General features: G+C 38.2%; 1 protein-coding gene across 1 annotated transcript; it reads right to left on the reverse strand.

Annotated features, from left to right (window-relative positions):
• Positions 1-3,797: 3,797 nt before the first annotated feature.
• On the reverse strand, positions 3,798-17,006 carry LOC121600111 (irregular chiasm C-roughest protein-like). The gene is made up of 4 exons (XM_041928421.1): positions 16,885-17,006; positions 13,150-13,218; positions 6,234-6,575; positions 3,798-4,837 (listed from the first exon to the last, which is right to left on the reverse strand). The coding sequence occupies exons 2-4, from the start codon at positions 13,199-13,201 to the stop codon at positions 4,797-4,799; spliced, it is 435 nt and encodes a 144-aa protein (XP_041784355.1). The 5' UTR covers positions 13,202-13,218; positions 16,885-17,006; the 3' UTR covers positions 3,798-4,796.
• Between the last annotated feature and the right edge of the window lie 2,760 nt (positions 17,007-19,766).

The following is a 19,766-nucleotide window of genomic DNA, read 5'->3' on the forward strand; positions in this document are numbered from 1 at the left end:
CAAGCCCGAAACGCATCAATGATTAATGGTGCGCGAGCAGCGTGCGAATGGGAACGATCTTTGCACGAGGCAGAAAAGGGAATTAAATTTATTAATGATGTGACGCGTTGCCGTACTAAGGAAGCAGGAAGGCAGACAGGCAGTGCCCAACTGCATCGCGGCCCACTGGTAGCTTCCCTCCTTCCACAAACCGCCGCTACCCGGGGAGTTTTCCGTGTGCTCTTAGTTTTGGGTTCCACGTTTTGGGCGTTCGCTGCTAGTTTCCATTTCTATTTTCATTCTGTTTCGTGCGTCTGTAATTGACCGTACCGCGCTGACCATCGGTCCTGGTGTCCCGGAACGCTGCAAAACCGACCGGACGAATTATCGCGAACCCGGGTATTGGTGTCATTTGTTTTCCCACTCGCCTCTTAATTAGATAATAAATGACTTGGGCGAACGAGGAGCTTGGCGGGTGACAATGGCCGACTACGGCAGCTAGGGGGAAAGGAGGCGATGAAATTAAATGTCATGGTGCGATAATCGGAGAAGCAAATTGCCGGTCCAGGGCAGTGAAACATTAAACATGGATGCGGGTGGCACCGTTGAGATGTTGCTATTCTGGGCGCACGGTTGCGGTTTGTTGAGGTGGAGCAGCCTGGTACGAGAAGATATCTCTGTATTTGGACCAACTATTTTCTAAGACTTAGTTTTCGAAGAATGTTTGTTTGCAATGGAATGTGAAATATTGATTTATGTTATTTATTTAACAATTTTTTTAACAATCACCGTAGTTTCGATGAGATATGTTATGCAATGGCATTAAGTATGATGATCCTATCTTAGTATCTATGTATCTATGTGTATGATTTCGAAGGTATGATTATTGGAATAATGAAAAAAACTCATATCTCATGAAAGCATATTTAATGCATTCCTTATTATTGCAAATACATGCTGGGCTTTAACATTCCGCTTAACTTACCAGGTTCGTTCAGGCTTTATCACATTTATTGTTTTCTTTTTTCTTTTACTTTTGCAGTGCTTATTAGCTGATCGGTACCCAAAGAAATTCTTGATATTCCTTTACATTAATCCCGTGATTTCAAATTATGTTTCCAAAGGGAGTTCTTTCGCCGCTTTCGGGTCTTTGAAGTAAGCTCAAGGGAAGGCATACTATTTTTTTAAATATCGTCCCCAAACACAAATAGTGAGCCATGAATGGATTAAGATGAACTGAATGAGAAAGTAGTTGCTTAGTAACTACTGAAAGGTCCTCGAAATCTACGATTGATACTTTAATGTGAAAATTTGACAATTTGACCGGAATCACTTCGGGCATGACTTCATCAAAATTCGGAAGATAGGTGCCACGCTGTAAACTCGGAACCATATAGATCCATACAGAGGCTTCTGAAAACAGCAGCCTGAATCGTTGGAATCGCCAAAATCTAGGGCAACCTTCTTAGCCTTTCGGAGCCGGCGTGGCTATGATTCAGCCGGAATCGATGATCGGAAGTGGTTCGGAGGCGTGGGTAAGATTCCAAAAATCCATCACTAGTTCAAAACTTCCCGTAACTTCAGCTTAAGACTACAATAAATAAATCAACTGGAGTAAAGGCTCTTCCATAAATAACGTTACGTTCACAAAAAGGGAAGATCCCTATTTCAGACAATTAAACGTGAGAGAACATTGTGAATGGGTGAGGGGGGGGGGTCTGTTCTCAACGATACACTATGTATTATGGAGAAGGAAGGGGGTACAACATTACCCATTTTGTGTTACGTGATGTATGAATGACTCTTATGTAATTTTTTTTTATCGATATGGTAAGTGCTGATTTTCTTTCGTCTAACAAGCATAGTACACTAGCGATTTGTATTTATTTCTCATCTTTCTAAGAGAACACCGATGCCGTGCTGTGGGTGTTAGAAGGAAACAAAATATCAGGTTATGATTCCTTAACTATGTATATAACTATAGAAAACATCTGAATTCTGCTAAAACATCGTTAAAGAGGTATTTTTGTTGCTTTGGTTTGATCGGATCAGTTTTGATCCGTTATTTACTAAATTGATAAGGCTCTCAGCAATTAAAAATTATTTTCTGAAAATATAAAAAAAATTAACTGTAAAAAATTGTTTTCGAATATTTGTATCCAAAAAAAATATATATTTTGGTAATTATCCCTATAAAACTCATAAATATCTATAAAAAAATTATAAAAACACTTTTTCTGTAAAACCTTCCTAAAGTTAGTTATTTATAGTTTTGAACAATTTTATTATTTATAAGTTAGTTATTTATATTTTTGAACAATGGATTAGTTAGTGCAAAAAACCTATTTTTCAGCGTGTCTTCATAGTAATGATACGACTATAAATTCTTTTTTTGTACTAGGTCATGTAAAAATGGTCCTAAAAAAAAATATTGTGAAAAAGTATTTTACACAATTCACACATTCACTTCGTTTTTATCTATCTGCTCCGGATTTTCCGCAAATCGCAAAAGCTATGGTCCATGTAGTTATGGTAGACGCTGTATACGACGGAACATGAACTTTTGATTTAAACAACGGGACTGTCTCGTTAACTACGGAAGTCCGGCCAGCCTATCGATAGAAAACTCCCTTGACCGGCAACATATATCAGCCCGAAAAAAGAAGTTAATTGGGACTAGTACAGCTCCTTGAGCCATATAATGTCCACATAACGAAATCGATCTAATTTACCTGACTATTGAGTTCTGTAGTTTTGAGATTTCGTCAAGCAATTCAAATCATTTTAAAATGTAAGCTATCAATATCATAATGCAAACGACAAAGTCCTTATTGTATATGTTGGCAATTCATCCCAGTTAGTTGTGGTTGAGTTTTGTATGCCATTTTTATACCTTTTTTCCACATTTCACACGACGATCACGAAATGAGATCGTGTTCACAAGCACACTCAAAAAGATGATCCTCTGAAATTAATAACACCTTACCGCACACTTCAACATGCCGTGCCATTCGTTTCGATGCGCAAAGGAACGTGCCCACTTGTTTCGGCATTGCCCGTATGTCACCTGCAAGGGATGATAGGCTCAGCACAAGGCGGACGGAGCAGGAGCGTTTTTTAATTACTATGGAAATATTAAGCCCATATTAATAAATTTTCGTTCGAGCATTGCGACAACGGTCCCCCTGTCCCCGCAGCGGGTGTACTTCGAGGGAAGAGCGGGATAAAGAATTGTCCGTTAAATTCAACAAACCTTCGAATCGGCCGGTCCACCTACTTGCGGTGTAGTTTCGCAGCACATGCGTTACGATTGCATACTGACAGGGGGCTAGCAGCAGCACAGGCGCCTCTGCTGGCGTTATTTAATGCGTGTCTCAAATAGAGCGCAATGAGCGGATTGAATGCAGACGTATAGTGATGCACAGTACAGTACAGCGGGGGAAAAAAAGAAAACACCAAAAGTCCAGCAGCAATGGAGGAAAACATCGCATTCGCATTAACGGATGTTGCTCGATAGCTGCGGGGCTGCGATGCGATGCGACGGTGCTTTATCATTCCGACGGCGTGCGTGAGCCGATGGGGCTTTGTTTTATCGCGTGTTGTACCAATAATCGCGAGCAAATGGGATGAAAAATTAAGAAAAAAAAACAAAAACTCGCGATCGGTAACGCAACAACAATATTGGAATGATCCAATATACCGTAATGGATGGGGCAGGAAAGGGGAAAATGAGGCTGTGAGGGGGGGGGGGGGGGGGTAAAAAAGGGAAAGAAAAGCTTCCGCAACTGGTCGGCTAAAAAGCGAAAGCTATGAAAATTAATGTACGCTCGAAATTCAAATAACTGGCATGCCGGTAATTATTTTCCTCTTCGTTTAATTGGCATTTTTTGCTGATTTTATTGCCATTCGGCGTTGTTGTTTCGGTGGAGCTTTTCGGTAGGGGCAATTTTTCAGAGCTTTTCGGTGCAAACCGACTTTACCCCGGTATCGCTATCGATATTTGATCAGTAGGTGTGCGTGCGGGGCTTCCATTCCCATTCTCATCAAGCGGGGACACCGTTTGCAGCAATTTCGGAGTTCTATACAAGCAACACTGTATGTGTGTTGGGTACATTTTTGTTTAAAGCTTTTACTTCAAAGGGTGAAGGTTGGACTTTTTTTTTATTATTGCTTTCCTATCGATAACCTACAATTAATAAGTACGGGGTGATATGTGCGATTCCGCGTGCCGAATGTTAAATGAATGCGGGCTGCGTGTACGTACGGGCGCGCTGCAGTGTTACATTTTAATCACAATCGTTGCCATTAATCAGCTTGCCACGGCAACATTATCGGTCTGTATGTGTCCGAGTGTATGTGTGTCTGTGTCCGCAGTGACGTAAGCGAAAGGGAGCAGTAGAAGTTGTGGGCTGTGCGTGATTTTTCCTCCATTTGGTGCTACCGTGCTGCAATTAAAATCGTCCATTCGTCTGCGTACAAAGCGTTTGGCATGTCGGGCAGTTCTGTTTTTGGGTTAATTTTGACCACTTAAAGTGAGGTAAGATAAAGTAAGGTACAAGATAAGGTATAAATTATTCCTCTTTCTCTTACTCTCTATTTCGCTAATGTTTAGAACTTTTCCCTGCAAACACTCCACTTTACGTTTCATTAATGCGGAAAAATGATCGTTCTTTTAATTGTTCATTTTCTACCCCCATTTTCTACATGTGCTGAATGCAAACACTAATATAAGCGCAGGACGTGTTTAAGTTACTGTTAAATGTAATTGAACGTAGTAGCAGCATTCAGCAAAGTGTTTATTTCTCACAAAAAGCTCTTTATGCTCGACTGTATTTAGCGTGCAAGTCTTTTGGTGTAGCTGAAAAGAGGAGAAAAAGATGCAAATAAATATTGTAATAGGGAATGAACGACTGGTGATTTTACTGCTAATATTATGCCAACATTTCGTACAAAATTAGCATTTATGATGAAACGGTCATAAAGTACACAGTAAATTACTGTGAGCCACATGACATTACAAAATCATATTAATATCACAATTCTCGGAAAAAACCACACTCATTGGAGTGTAAGGTATTTTCTGCTAGAGCTAGAGCTGCTATTAAAAATTAAAATTATTTTGATTATTTATCAGAATTGCAATTTTCCAAACTAACATGACCTACATTAATGTTTTTTTTGCCTTTTTAAGAACTGTTTCCCCACATTGTACACATTACTATACAGAACATTCTTGTCCATTGGCAATTGCAGAGTAACGGTTCACTTTGGTTGAGTTTGGTTAACTGGCTGCAAGTAAAGATATTTATCTAAGGGCTCGTTCATAAACAACGTAACGCTAAAAGTTGGGAATTTATTATCCTCTTATCTCAACGTTGTGTAACAATATGTAACTAGTTTATGTACGTGACCGTTTGGTGGGACAATCATTAAGTCTGATGGTACAGTCGTCGACTCGTAAGACTTAACAACATGCCCGTCATGGGCTCAAGCCCCGAATGGACCGTGTCCCCATACGTAGGACTGCCTTTCCTGCTATGTGTGATCAGTAGGTTACTAAAAGTCAAGCCCAGTAGAGGTACCGGTAGGTCTTTATCGACAACGAACGGTTGTTGCGTCAAAGACAACAAATGGATAAATGCTCCAAAAAGTACATTTCTTCTTAGACAGACTTTTTAAAATTTTAAATTTGATCTATTTTATGATGTTAAGTACATAATCTTAAATCTAATTAAAATATAATTAAACTATTGAGGTAACATAAAACTTCTGCCTAACATAATTAACCTTTCAAGGAGGATATTAAAAACCAACCAATCAGAGTAGTTAACACCATCGAAAAAAAAAGGAAATAAACTAATGAAATGCGAAAGATTGAATCCAACACGACAGGTTTTGACGGGATACATAACCTTAAAGGGAGCCTTCGCTAATTATCTTTTAATTCCAGCTCACTCCTTCCCAACCCCTGGCTTTTGTTCGCTAGCCGGTCCCAAACGAAGGCCCCTCTTCGGTATCCCTCCCGGTAAGGGTTTAGCCTGCCGGTGGTTTAATTTGTGCCCTTCTCTGCCGCTCGAGTATATCGCATGCGATGAAATTTATTCTACCCCATCAAACTGTCACTTTAATTCCTGCCAAACAGCGGCTCCTTTTCTGTTCCTTCATTTCCATTTTCCCTCCGAGGTTCCGAGGCATTTCCGAAATGCACGCCCGCTCGCTCCCGTCCTCTTTCCCTCTCCCAGCCAGATACGTACCGAGGACGGTCAGCTTCGCCTGCGCTCTAATTGGATGGTTGTGTTTGGCCGGCCCAACCTGACACTGGTAGAGGGCCGCATCGTCGTAGGACGTGTTGGTGATCCGCAGATTGTAGACACCGTCGCTGTGGTTCTGGTTGAGGGAGAACCTCGGATAGCCGACGATTTCATTACTGAAGCCAAGCGCAAACCCGTCCTTGGTCCACTGGACCCGCCCGGCCAGGTGCTCGATCTCGCAGCGCAACACCACCTCGTCCCCCTGGTTCGCCTCGATGTCGTTCGGCGTGATGCGGAAGGTTTGCTGCGGTTCGGCATCGGTCGACGTCACATATCGACCGCACACTGCCGCACACAGAACGCAACCGGCCAGCGGACGGAGATAATCCGGTCGGTGATGGACATGTGGACACGTACGGCCACCCTCCCGGGAAAGCATTGTGTGTGTGTGTGTGTGTGTGTGTGTGAGGAGAGATATATTTAAATCGTGGAAAGAGGGAAAAGACAGGCAAGAAGGTACGATGTTAGAAAGTGAAGACTCGTTTAGCAATCTTGTGGTATGGACATTAACGTTGGCATCGGGCGTGCAGTAAGTAGCAAATAAATCTTAAGATCAATTAATTTTAAATCAATTTAGCGCAATAATGGCAGCTAATAGTTATAGACGCAGTACATTGGTTGTGTGAGGATGTAGTAACCTAGTGATGGGTTAACTGAAGGCATGGGATGTTCTATTTTGTTAAGGAAGAATTTTACTGTGATACTGTGATACTGCTCACATCATCAATGGTTTTTAAATGTTTATACTATTGGTGTTTTCACAACACTATTGGTTTGCTACAAAACAGCTATATTTAATCGAATAAAAAAAAAGTACAGTGGCGGCCACCTACAGTCGGACACCTCATATTTTCACCTATTATCTGACTTGGCGGCACCTCGAACAGATCTCTAGATCATTTATCCGAAAACTTTTTTTACCTAGTGGTGAAAACACTCTTTAGTTATGTTCTTGCAAATAATCAGTCCGATATCTTTTGCAATCTCACAACACCATGCATAAATGTGGTAAAAGGGATGAAATTTATGCGCTCCACTGAAAGTCGGACAGTCTTCATTTCATAGTAAAATAACCACGTAGCATGTCAATATTGACCAATATGGTTCTAAAATCAATTCATATCAGCAAGGTAAGGCTCGAAAAGAATAAGCATAGTAATTTTGTAGAGAGTGTTATTGTTTTCCACGATTTTAGAGTTACTCAAACTTTTAGAAGTATCATAAATGAAGGAGTATTTGAAATTTACTGTCTTACCTGCCATTAAAGACCTGATTACCTGAATGCCGTTGTTCATTATTTAGATAGAATGATTGCTGCATCGAATCGGTTTAACATTTTCGTTTTGTTTTTGAGTTGTCCGTTGTGTGGCCTTGAGAACTATTCAGGGTGCCACAAATTTAGATAATAGGAACATATTTGGTGTCCGACTTTAGGTGGCCGCCACTGTATACATTTTTTTCACAAAGATGTCAATGAACATACTTTATTTCATGTTCTTTTTCGAAATAAATAATAAGTAAGAGAAGATTGTAAGAGCACTTAAAAACCATAAGCTAATGTATGTCAATTTGATTGTTTTTAGTGAAAAAATGATGCAATTTTAGAAATTCTAAGCCATCGTTTATGCCCGAAAATACGTGCCAATTTTTTCGCTTCATTAAAGCTTTCAAAAAAGGCATAACTATTGTTATATTTTAAATTCTATCAATGAAATGATTTACTACATAACATAATTTCAATAATTTCGGAACACAAAGTTTTAGATATTACGTAAAATTTTGTAAATAACGATTGACTCACAGTCAATAATTGATGCCCTAGAGGCAAAAATTATGACTTGCTGTCAAAAATTGGTGATTTAGAAACAAAAATAGGTGAAGTAGAATCAACATCTGGTGGCAACGATTGTATTTGTATTGTCTACCAGCTTCTGAAATTAACCATGCGCCTCCATTGCCATATTACCCTGTTACACCCGTTCTGCAATGATCAGCATTCTTATCCCCAGCATCGGCAAATAATAAAAATGATAATGAAATTGCCTACTTTATTTTTGTTTTAATAAAATACTTCTTTTTAAAATAACTAACTAAATAAACCAAAGCTTGAACACTTTAATAAATAAACTGTAAATAAATATAAATATAATAAATAATAATAATAACAATGATAATGAAATTGCCTACTTTATTTTTGTTTTAATAAAATACTTCTTTTTAAAATAACTAACTAAATAAACCAAAGCTTGAACACTTTAATAAATAAACTGTTGTGTTGTATCACAATTAATATTTATGAAATTAGTAAATGATAAAAAATACATTACAATGCTTGGTGACTAAAATTGTTTAGTATTTTTTGTACCAATCAATATATTGTGCTACGACTCCTTGAAATTGTTGGAAAATAGGGAAACGGCCTTCTCTTGCAAATAATAAAACAGTGCAATGGCAAAACAGATTTCTTTGGATCCGGCACACTGACGGTGAATAATAGCAACGTCACAATGGACAGCTTTGATGCTGAGGGAATCTAATGTCGATCTTCTTTTTTTTTAAATACCACTCTCAAAAGAAGCTCACATTGCAATACATTCGAAAGGGAGAGAGAATGCGAGAGAGCGAAAGAGAGAGAGAGAGCAACAAAAAAAAGCCAAAAGGTCACACATCTGAGCAAGTACGTGAGAAAAGTGAATCCCTGCACGGGGGTGGGGCATGAGTGGCTAGTGCTAATGCTGCAAATTGTAATTTATGGTTCAATCAGAGTAGCTCGTGTGCCCGCTGTACTACAACCGGCAATGCTTCGGCCCATTCGCCCAGTTGGTTGCTAGATTCACGATCGTGAAAAATCGTTTCCATCTCCGTCGGGGTAATAAAATCGCATTACGTCGTGCAGGGTGAACGGTTGTTTTATTTGACAGTAATTAAACTAAAAAAAAAAAAACGTTGGTACGGATTGTTGTACATCGAGTGATAAGGACACCTAAGGTACAACAAAAAAAAGAAGGAAAAATAGCGAAAACAAACGATTGATGGGAACGAGACAAAAGCTCGACTGAAGCTGAAAAGCTGAAAATTAAAAGCACAACATGACAAATCAATGCCACACAGAAGAGGGAACGGAGATGAATGTTGCTAATCGGTAGATCGTTCCCGTTTCGTGTCAGTTTCCTCAGCTGACCTTGAGTATCAATTGCACCCCCAGACGAGACGGGCGGGCGTTGATTTCCAATTAACAAAATGTGCTAAATTATTCTAGCCAAAAAATAAAAAGCCCCTTCTCACAACAACTCTGCTCTTCGGCAATCAACGTGCGCAATAAATCTTGTCGTCCGTTTCATCCGGCACGCTTCGTGTTGACCTTTCCCAGCTTTATTCGGTATGGTTTCTACCATCGTGCCATCTAATAATTCACGAACAAACTGTGGTCGGCCAGGCTCGGTGGCATCTTCAATCAGACGGTATTTGCAATTCCGGTGCAAGTTCGTGCTGTTTGGTGCCAATTAGCACGGAGCACGGAAAAAGAACAGTTTACTCGAATGCAGCAATGGCTAATCAACGCTATCAATCGTAGAGATATTTGTGTCGGTAAATCGGGCTTGTTTTTTTGTTATTGTTCGTTTGTGTTCCCATTGGAAAGATATATTTCATCGAACGTCGCTCAAAGTGTGCGTACCAGCTCTGACGGTCGCTGCACCTCACAATATGAAGCCAATTTATGAAGCGTATGGAAGCGTAGATACCGGGATCCTTAATCAAATGATACCTGATTCGGAGTGCAAGGGGCTACCTGTTTGTCCGGGTGCACTGGAGTGCATTTACCAGCACTGAGCGCTTTGAGTCGTTTGATTGGTAGGTTGGCGTGGAACGGGGTTTTGATGCAACGGGTGGTCGAAGGAAGGTTAGTTTTATGTCTTGATTTAAATTCATCAAATCGGTAGGTTCAGGGTATGGATCTTTTAATTGAATGGTGCGGGACAGAAGCAGTTGAAGGCTTAGGCTGGTAAGTTTGAGATTGATTATTGCTAACATAATATTGGGCCGGACATAATATAATATTTGGGCCGGTCTGGTGGTACAGTCGTCAACTCGTACGACGTAACAACATACCCTTCATGGGTTCAAGTCCCGAATAGACCGTGCCCCCATACGTAGGACTGTCTATCCTGCTATGGTAACAATAAGTCACTGAAAGCCAATGCTCACTTCATTAGTGGGTACAGGCAGGCCTTGACCGACAGCGGTTGTTGTGCCAAAGAAGAAGAACATAATATTGAGCTGTATTCTAAGAGTTCTAAGAAAGCGCAGCTCTTCAACTCTCGGATTGTGACTCCTTATAATAAATCAGTTGTTTTTCTTGCAATAAGCTTCATGTCCATGTGGATATTGTTCTGTGGAAAATGTGTTCAGGCAAAACTAAATTAATTGTATACTAAAATAGCATTGGTATTGGCTATTGTATGGGAAATGAACGTTTTGTTGCTAGTGGCACACGTTGCAACCGATATATCGACACAAAATTGATTACATGAAATGGGACGGATTTGAGCTTAAAAGTGTAATAGGCAATAAAATCGATCCGTCATCAATAAAACCATCGATCTAAAATTTCTGTAGGAATGTTTGGAGTTTGTGTTTTAGAAAATAAACGGCTTTGAAGGATGCTTCTTTACTAGGAAACATTTGTGTTCTGCTTAAAAATCGTTATTGAGGTTCTTGTGTCGTTTTTGTTTTGTTCGAATCAGTTTTGAATCGTTATTTACTAAATTGACAAGGCTCTCACGGCAGTTAAATTTTTTTTACATACTTTGGTTTGTATTTTCAAAACAATCATTCAAACTATTAACAATCAAGTGCCATTTTTTTAGTTAAAAAATACAGTTTTACAATTATTTGAATAAAACGTTGAAGAAAGTGATTCAAACACTTATTAAGAATCGTAAAAACGTATATCGTGAATCATTTCTAAAATATGTTATTGGACGTCTTGGATGATTTTTAAATGCATTAGTAAGTGCAACAAACCTATTTTTCTAAGTGTCTGTTTAGTTATGGTACAACCCTAAATTCGTTTTTTCGTAATAAGTCATGCAAAAATGGTCCTAAAACTTTGAAAGAAATAAAAAAAAAAGATGTGAAATAGCATTTTGCACAATTCACACATTAACGGTTATCTATCTATGTCTATCTTTTCCGCAAATCGCGAAAAACACTTGCCCGTATAGTTACGGTAGGCGATGTATCATCAATTAATGCAAAATAAATTAAACTTCTTTATGCTCCAGATGCGCAATAACTCTAAAATAGAATCTTAAAACCTTACTGTAAAATTGAATAAAAATAAAAATTCTAACAGGCGACAATCACTACTTATCCTCGAAAAGTATACATATTAACACTACAAAATGTATGGGCTCCTGTGATTTATAAGAGACTAAAGTGGCAATAAAACAATTAAATTTGACCAATGGAAGAGAAACGTGTTTTTCTCTCGTATATTTGGACCAGGAAAGAAATCTCTCCAATCTCTTCACCTTCTTGTCAAGGAATCTTCCTGCGCGTGGCCCGCAAATTCGTTCGCCGCGTAACACTTTGGTGTTTAAACGTCTATGCCGTACGCCATTACCCTAAAATGAAGAACCCGCTTAATATTTCCTAGAATTGTAGAGATTGGAAAATTCATTGTAGAGATGCGAGATCAGCTACAGATTCGTTCAAACGTTCCAGATCTTTAAAGTGAGCGAGTGGAACATGCATACATTTTTGAAAGATCCGGATCATCGCTTCTCCGAGAAAAACAGAGGTGAATTGCCCATATATGTTTGGATCGTACCCACATATATTTGAGCTATTGCCCTATTGGACATAAAAAATATAGGTGACGTTTAGAACGAACCAAACAACTATGAGAAACATTAAAAAAAAGGGAGACAACCAAAAACCATGGATAAGCCCTGTAAAAGATGTCCTCTCTCTCTCTCTCTTTACTGTATCTCTGTTTTACTACAGAATTGTCATTAACTGACAGGTTTAACAGGGAACGAACGGTGGAATGATTGATCCCATCAAGTTTATCTGGATCAACTTAGTGAATAAAACGGAACAGAGCTGATCTTCAAAAAGATCAATTTTTAACACCTTTAATTTGTTGAAGCAATGGAAGGACGATCAAGATGAATCGAAATCCGTCCGGCCTTGTAATAGATCACATTGCATAGATCACGTTTATGACTAAAAATATTATTTGATCGCGAACGTTAGGCTGTCCAGTGAACCGTTGTTTTGTTTATTGGAAATGTTTGATTTCGATGGGGATTTTGTTGTTTGAGTATGTGGAGTATTTAGTTTATGCATATAAGTTATCAAATGTTTGCAAGATAAAGTATGTGTGAGCTGTCTTCAAATTGCTGTGTTTATTAATTTTATTACGCTATCCTTTTTAGAGCACTTTATGAATTTTGCTTGGTAAGTTAAACCCAAATTGTATTTATTTTGAATGTATTTAACTTTAGATCGATAAGGATAACGATCTATGGATTGATATAGCAATGCTTAGAGTAGATGCTATAATGTATTTATGCTATAATATATGTTTGCTATAATTTTTGTTTTTCCGGGGGAAAAATTATAAGTTGTATATTATTAGTATTTTTTTTAAAGATATAGAATTTCTGGAAGTATTTTAACTGATTAATTATTTGACAAGAGCAAACATATGCACTGTTTATAACTTTTTAAGCAAAACAATCTCATCCGTTTACCGTATATACCGTTCATCCGTCATCTTTGATGCTGATTCCTTCATCGTATCAGCTAGTGCATATAAAATACGGCCAGCTGTTTTGTATCCGGTACTTACCAGCAGTCACGACGATTGAAAAGCAGCAAAACTTCGTCACCAGAAACATCATTCCGCTCCACGTCGAAGCTGCCGAAAACGGATCGGATCGGAAGCCAATGCCGGTACCGTACCCGCACGCCCAATGCCGGAAAGATTACGATCGCAAAGGATGAGAAACAAAGCAAAGCAAACGATGAAAATTGTGACCAGATTATTTTTCCAGTTGATTGGGAGCAAGAGGATCCCCATTTTTGAGCAGATAACCGGACAGATATGGCACGGTATCAGAGCGGCTTACGGCCATTCGCCAAGACGCTCACGAGCGTCACGAACACAAGGACCTCAGGGACGACTGGAACGATTGACCTTACCCTTTACCGTTCTTCTTCTCTTTCCCTCTGTGTGAAGAGCGTTGTGTCGTGTGTGTATGTTCGCTTCTATGTGGCGAACCGTAGAACGATGATTGGGTGTTTATCGCCGGTCCGGTAATCGGATTATATTCGAATCCCGGCTAGGGGTTTGTGTGTGTGTATGTGTGTGTTTGCTACCTCCCCCCAACACCTTCTGTCCATTCTTTCACAGCAAACAAAAAAAGGATTGACAAATTTTACAATCCAGTTCATTGCGATGGTATTATGAAGAAAAGAATCGTGCACGGCCGTTTGCCGGGTGCCGACATTTCATAAGCAATATATCGGTATCGTTTCCGGGCAGCATAAATAGGGCGGCCGCCACTATTATACAGGGAAGCCACAAGCACACATGCATCACGGCGGCATCCAGAGGGGACATACAACCGTAGGCTTAATGGATAGTAGTGGCTTTAAAAATGTTTGCATGATTGGCCAAGGATTACGCCTTATGCCCATTGTTTGCCGACGCAAACCGGTACAGGCATCTTGACCGAGCACGCTGCATCATTTAAAATGGGAAGCATACGAAAAGGCTGATGGCACATAATACAAAAAAAAAACACGCAAACAACACTTCTATTCACAGACTCACACATACACACACGGATCCGTTCGGGTGATATCAAGCCAAGGTTTTATTGCGTTGCGGTAATCGTAAAATTAAAATGGAAACGAGACAGTAAATGTGTCTAAAAGGGTGCGATAGGGCAAGCCAAATCAAAAGCAAGCTCGGTGATTGGTGAGGAGTTGCAGTGAATGTGAGATGTTTGTTGAAAGTATAAAACTCATTTGCAATTTTATATGACATTCGATATGGGGAGAAGGATGAAGTGATGAATAACGATCGATTTGTGGATATTTCTTCTATGATAAACATAAAATTAAGTAAACAACCAACAGGATTGGCGCTTTGCGATATATATAGCTACTGATAAATGCAGTATTGTGTCTTAGAAGTAAAACACATAAAGTGGTATATTTAGTAGTTTTCCCTGTTCGTGTAAACGTCATATGAAAAACATTCAGCTACTCAATTTTATATGATAGAAATCTAGAATCAGTTTGATGATTGTACCTATTCTAGCTAGAAAACACATGTTCAATAATTACGATTTCAGACACAACTTGGTGCGTAAAAGTACGGTGAAAATGACCAATAAAAAATAATTCAATGCAACATGTATGAAAAATAAACTTCAAATGAACATTTTATAATATTACATACACGGAAAACTGTCATTCAACGCTGATCGGGAAAGCTGAAGAATGAAAAGGATTTCTCGAAATTCCTAACATTATCTCACTTTTCGCTGAATTATGCAGAATTTAACAGGGCATTATTGCAATGTTGTATAAATTTTTTTTGGTTTTCAATACTTTTCTTGTAAACATAAACTTCAAATAAATCTTTTTTTAACGTTTATGAAAAACTATCATATACTGACCATCAAGAAAAATGACAAAAGGAAAATAAACCACTATAAATGCCTGACATGTTCTCGCTAAACGTGGAGGTCAATAGTACAATATTGCATTGTTTTGAAATGTGTTGGTTTAACAATAAGAATAAAAATATAAATAATTAAATGATTTTTTTCAAATGAAAAACTGCAAGTTTGCATTGGTTGTATCTTAAAGTACTTGGCGAAAAAACTTTACAGATAAACGAAAGGATATAATGTATGTGCGCATGTTGTAAAAAGCTTATGTAAAACATGTTTGATTAAAGCCGACGAATTGTCTTTGTCATGTTACGCTTATCTTTTGATTTATAAATAGATATCAGAAAGAATTAATCGTCAAAAAATCTGTTTTATAGGCGTTTACAAAATTGTTGCACAAGACGTAATATGTCAAGGCTATGGGACAAGAGTGCCACCCATATGGAGTAATACGGCTACCTGAAATAACATAAAATAATTTTTTTGATAATTGGAGACTTCATTTCTTAAAAAAATAACATAACATAAAATAGTTGAAAATAATGATAAATATCTACTATTATGTAGGAAATTCGGTACAGTTAATCTAGCAATTGAATCGAAACCATCTGTATACTAAGTTGGTTATTTCACTAAAATTTTACTAAAATAAAATAAAAAAGATCTTGCCCCTATGGCACTCTTGCCAAAAATTCCGCTACATTAGAAAATAGATATTATAATTGAAAAGGTTCATTAACACTGAGTTTTTTTAAAATTTGTTTAAGGCATATAAGATAGTTTCTCGACATTTATCACGAAATTAATTAACAACGACCTCAATTCCTAAGGAATGGCGATCCGTATTACTTATAATTATCGCATAAAGGAGTACGGCTCGGCCGTTTCAAGTGAACCATTACTTCTGATTTAAAAGAAATTGAAAAAAAAACGGGCCTGTGGATGAAAAATAGCAATAGGATATCAGTGTACCAAATATATTTTGTTAGACGATTAAACTGAAAAAAGTCATAGTTTTAGTTTTCTTTCATCTTTTCCAAGTATGACCTTTTTTATAATAATCTATTAAAAGTATTAACAAAGAATTTATATCTAAAATCGCTTAATGTGGCAAAAATGTAACATTCCATTTGCTGTTATAAACATCTGATTGTGCTTTTAATTCAAATGTTTATGGTTATTAGCAAAAGAAAAGTTCTGCAACCACCAAGCAAATTTTTTATAGCATATTAAAAACACACAAAACTTAAGCTTAAAAAACACACACATAAATTTAAGCTTTTTAAAATTCAAGGTTGTTTTGATTATTAAAAAATGTAGATAGTTTTAAATATGAATTTCAAAAGCTTTGAAGAAAGCAACCGTGAGCATGCAAAAAAACCCAAACAAACACGAACTCATTCCGGTTGTCACATGTGGTACCGCAAGAAACATCTGATTCCGCATGCCCGTGATGCCAGCATATACAGACAGCCCGCTGTCATTTGTCAAGATGCTGCCCCAGCTCATCCAGCGACCAGATTGCACGGTATGAAACAACGATAATTTATTCCCCTCAAACAGGGAAACCACCCTGGGAGGGAAAGAAAAAGTTCTTCCAAGAAGTCACACGATTGCTGATAAGGTTAGGATGGGCAAAATCGTACCGAGCGGCAACACACTAATAAGGTTAGAATTGGTTAACAACAAACACACGTCCGCTGAGCAATCCCATCTCCCGCACCAAGCACAAACCAGCGTTTTCGGGATCTGATCCCTTCCATTTTTATTTCCCTCATCACTCGTCACACGCAGTGTATCAAACTCGTCACTGACACTGGACGATTCGTATCGTTTTATCACAGGCCCTTGGGTTAGTTGGATTTATTCTCTTTCGCTTTTTTGCTCTCGATGCTTACCTTTACCACCTGGAGGAAAGCTGCTGGAAGCTGGATATCTCTAGGCACGCAATACCTGTGTCCACTGACCGCTTCTGTTTGCGTTACGGTTCCACTATTTCGAGTGTGTGTCAAAATGCTTTCGACAACACCGCCAGCGGAGAGCATGCGCAGTGTGTGGCGTTCGTTTGAGGCACTTCCAAATGCAGCACTCTCCTCCGAAAGCTGACGTGCGTTCTGAACGGGTGTTTTCAATCGTTCAAGTAAGAAGCGTTAATTTTGAATTCTGAAATAAAAGTATATAAAAAAACCAAAACATCCGAATGGAATTGAATGATTCGATGAGCTGAAAATAAATGGTTATAATTTGATGGAATTTTGCAAACTGAGCACTGCTTCACTCCACGATTGCGGATCTTTTAATTGATTTTAGCCCGTGCCGTCAGCGGGCAATGCGCTTGAGCTTTGATGTTTCATGCCGGTGCTATTTTGATAGCATATTATCCTCTCTTCCTCCCTTGACCGCGTGATCGTTCGCCGTTGCGCTTTCAGCACGGTAGAATTCAACATTCATATCCGGTGTGCCGCACGTACCAGTACTGCCGGGGTACCCGGCCAGTATCGGGCAAAATTTGGTACCCATTGTTCAATCAGTAAAATCAATTTATCTTGCGCCAAAAATACCAGCCAGCGCTCCAGTGCCACGAGCAAGAGCGGGGCGGGGGGTCCATGGGGCTCGGTGCGACGGGCACGAATAGTGTGGCGTGCGCTTTTCGCGAAATATCACACGAAACACTAATTAATCAAAGCCCAAAATTTAAATTGACACCATACAACATGACCGCGCGCGTGTCCCCGCGTCTGTCCGTGCCGCGGTGTTGGTATGTACGGTTTGTGTGTTTGTTTACCACGTGTCGCGTGTCCCGTGCCCGTTGGTGACGCGAAGCAGTAATGACGGACGGCTTTTCGAACGTGTACGAAATGGATGTGTTTGGGTGACTTATAACCTTAATTACAACGCAAACAGCATGCCATCGATAACGGGGTAAATCAGTAATTATGTAAATTAAATCATTGCTCACGGCACCGGTGAAGGAGAGGCTCTTTGTGGTTTTTTTTTCTTGTGTGTGCTCTCGTTCGTTACTGATTTGGGAACGTTTTCTATCGCCTTTGTTGGATAAAGCTAGGAATTTTGGAATCCTGCCGGTAGTGTGGTGTGAAAGACAGTGAGAATGCTCATGTTTTGCAATCCAATTTATTATAAGCATGATCTCACCTCATAATCAATACTACCGATTGTCTTGATGAACTGCATCCATCTTCTTAATTGTCTATTCCAACAATTTCTTCATTAGCAAGTGGAAGTGAGTAGAAACAAAAACCATGACACATGATGATTGATATGTACGATCGGCATTGCAATGAAGGTATTGTCGACAGATTGGTGCTACAAATGGTACAATAATTTCATTGCTGATTGGTTGACGTAATTAATTTATAGCTAAGAGAAAGTAACGGGATAGGATTTACGCTGCTAAATTGTAAGAAATTTATTATGAAGCAATTTGTGTTCTGTTTTGTAATTGTTCATAAGTCTATATATATATGTGTGTGTGTTTGTGAATGTTACATGATGCAGCAAGGAATAAATCATTAATTAAGGCGCATGGAATTACATGCTGCAGTTGGCATAAGATACAAAAGAAACTGGCCCTTATCGTATGACAATGCGTCAGAAACAATCTGTATGTTGGGTGTTTTAACCATGCAGGATTATACTAGTTTATGTCATTTGTACTGAAACTAAATTAACAAAACTACTAGTATCCTCATACACATTTAAAATTCCTAAAACCCTATTTAGCGTTTCAGTGAAATTAAGGTTACATTTTTTTATATAAATATAGCGAATAATTAAGCCACAAGCAAAGAAAATAATATTTCTTTGTTATTTTGGGTACTTCATGTTTACTAATAATTTAAAAAAAAATCAAGCAAGCCCTCATACTCAAAACTAAATATATAAATACAGAAATAAAGTAAATTTAAAACATTCAATGATTATGAGCAGATTTTATACATTTATACTAAATATCTAGGATTTGACTAAATATCTAGTCATTTGTAAATTACAATAAATTGAAATTTATTATGCATTAAAAAACTTTTTTTTTCACTATCATATGCTAGAAGTAAAGGCAATTTCTTTGAACCAATACTTAATATTCTGCTCGATTTGATTTTATAAAATAGGCCAACATCTCAATTTCATCATAAGTAAATAAAATGATTATTATGATATTAATGATAAATGATCTGATATAAATAAATAAAATAAAACGAATGAAAAAGCTTGCTAAATTAATCTCAAGTTTTTAATGATTAAGTTCAATTGAAACAATTATACACTCGATCTACAGATTACCTATTAAACTAATTTATTTACGAATTGATATCTTTAGCTTAAATTTTCTTTTCCTTTAGTTGTCTGTACCTCTCTCTCCCTCTCTTTATCTCTCTATCTCTGTCTCTCTCTCTTCCGTTTTGGCCTGCTCCATTTACTTGTATACTGTGTATGTATTTACTTGTATGTATAATATGTATGTAATACTTTAATTTCACATTATCTAGGGTTTTCAAGTATTTACTACAATCTATCATCATCAGGAGAAGTGTTCCGTTTCAGGATGATGTAGTAGCTGCAACGTAGTAAATTGGAAAGGAACAAGAAAATTCCACTGAGGATCATTAGCCAATAGTAAATTTCTTCAAAATTGCGCCTTCAACTGTTGGATCCATAGTGAAATGGCCAAAAATGGTATGTTGCCACGGCACGAGGCGATGTTCCCAAAAAATTTAAGTTCGTTTTTGCACACACATTTTCCCGCAAAGTAATGTTATGT

The sequence above is a fragment of the Anopheles merus genome, chromosome 3L, assembly GCF_017562075.2.
Source record: "Anopheles merus strain MAF chromosome 3L, AmerM5.1, whole genome shotgun sequence".
Lineage (NCBI taxonomy): Eukaryota > Metazoa > Arthropoda > Insecta > Diptera > Culicidae > Anopheles > Anopheles merus.

Excerpts from the sequence above, each read along its gene's own strand:
- LOC121600111 (XM_041928421.1), bottom strand. The coding sequence starts at position 13,201 with ATGATGTTTCTGGTGACGAAGTTTTGCTGCTTTTCAATCGTCGTGACT. Across the intron at positions 6,576-13,149 it reads TTCAATCGTCGTGACTGCTG|TGTGCGGTCGATATGTGACG; the intron begins GTAAGTACCGGA and ends TGTGTGCGGCAG. Across the intron at positions 4,838-6,233 it reads GGCGAAGCTGACCGTCCTCG|CTACACCAAAAGACTTGCAC; the intron begins GTACGTATCTGG and ends TCCTCTTTTCAG.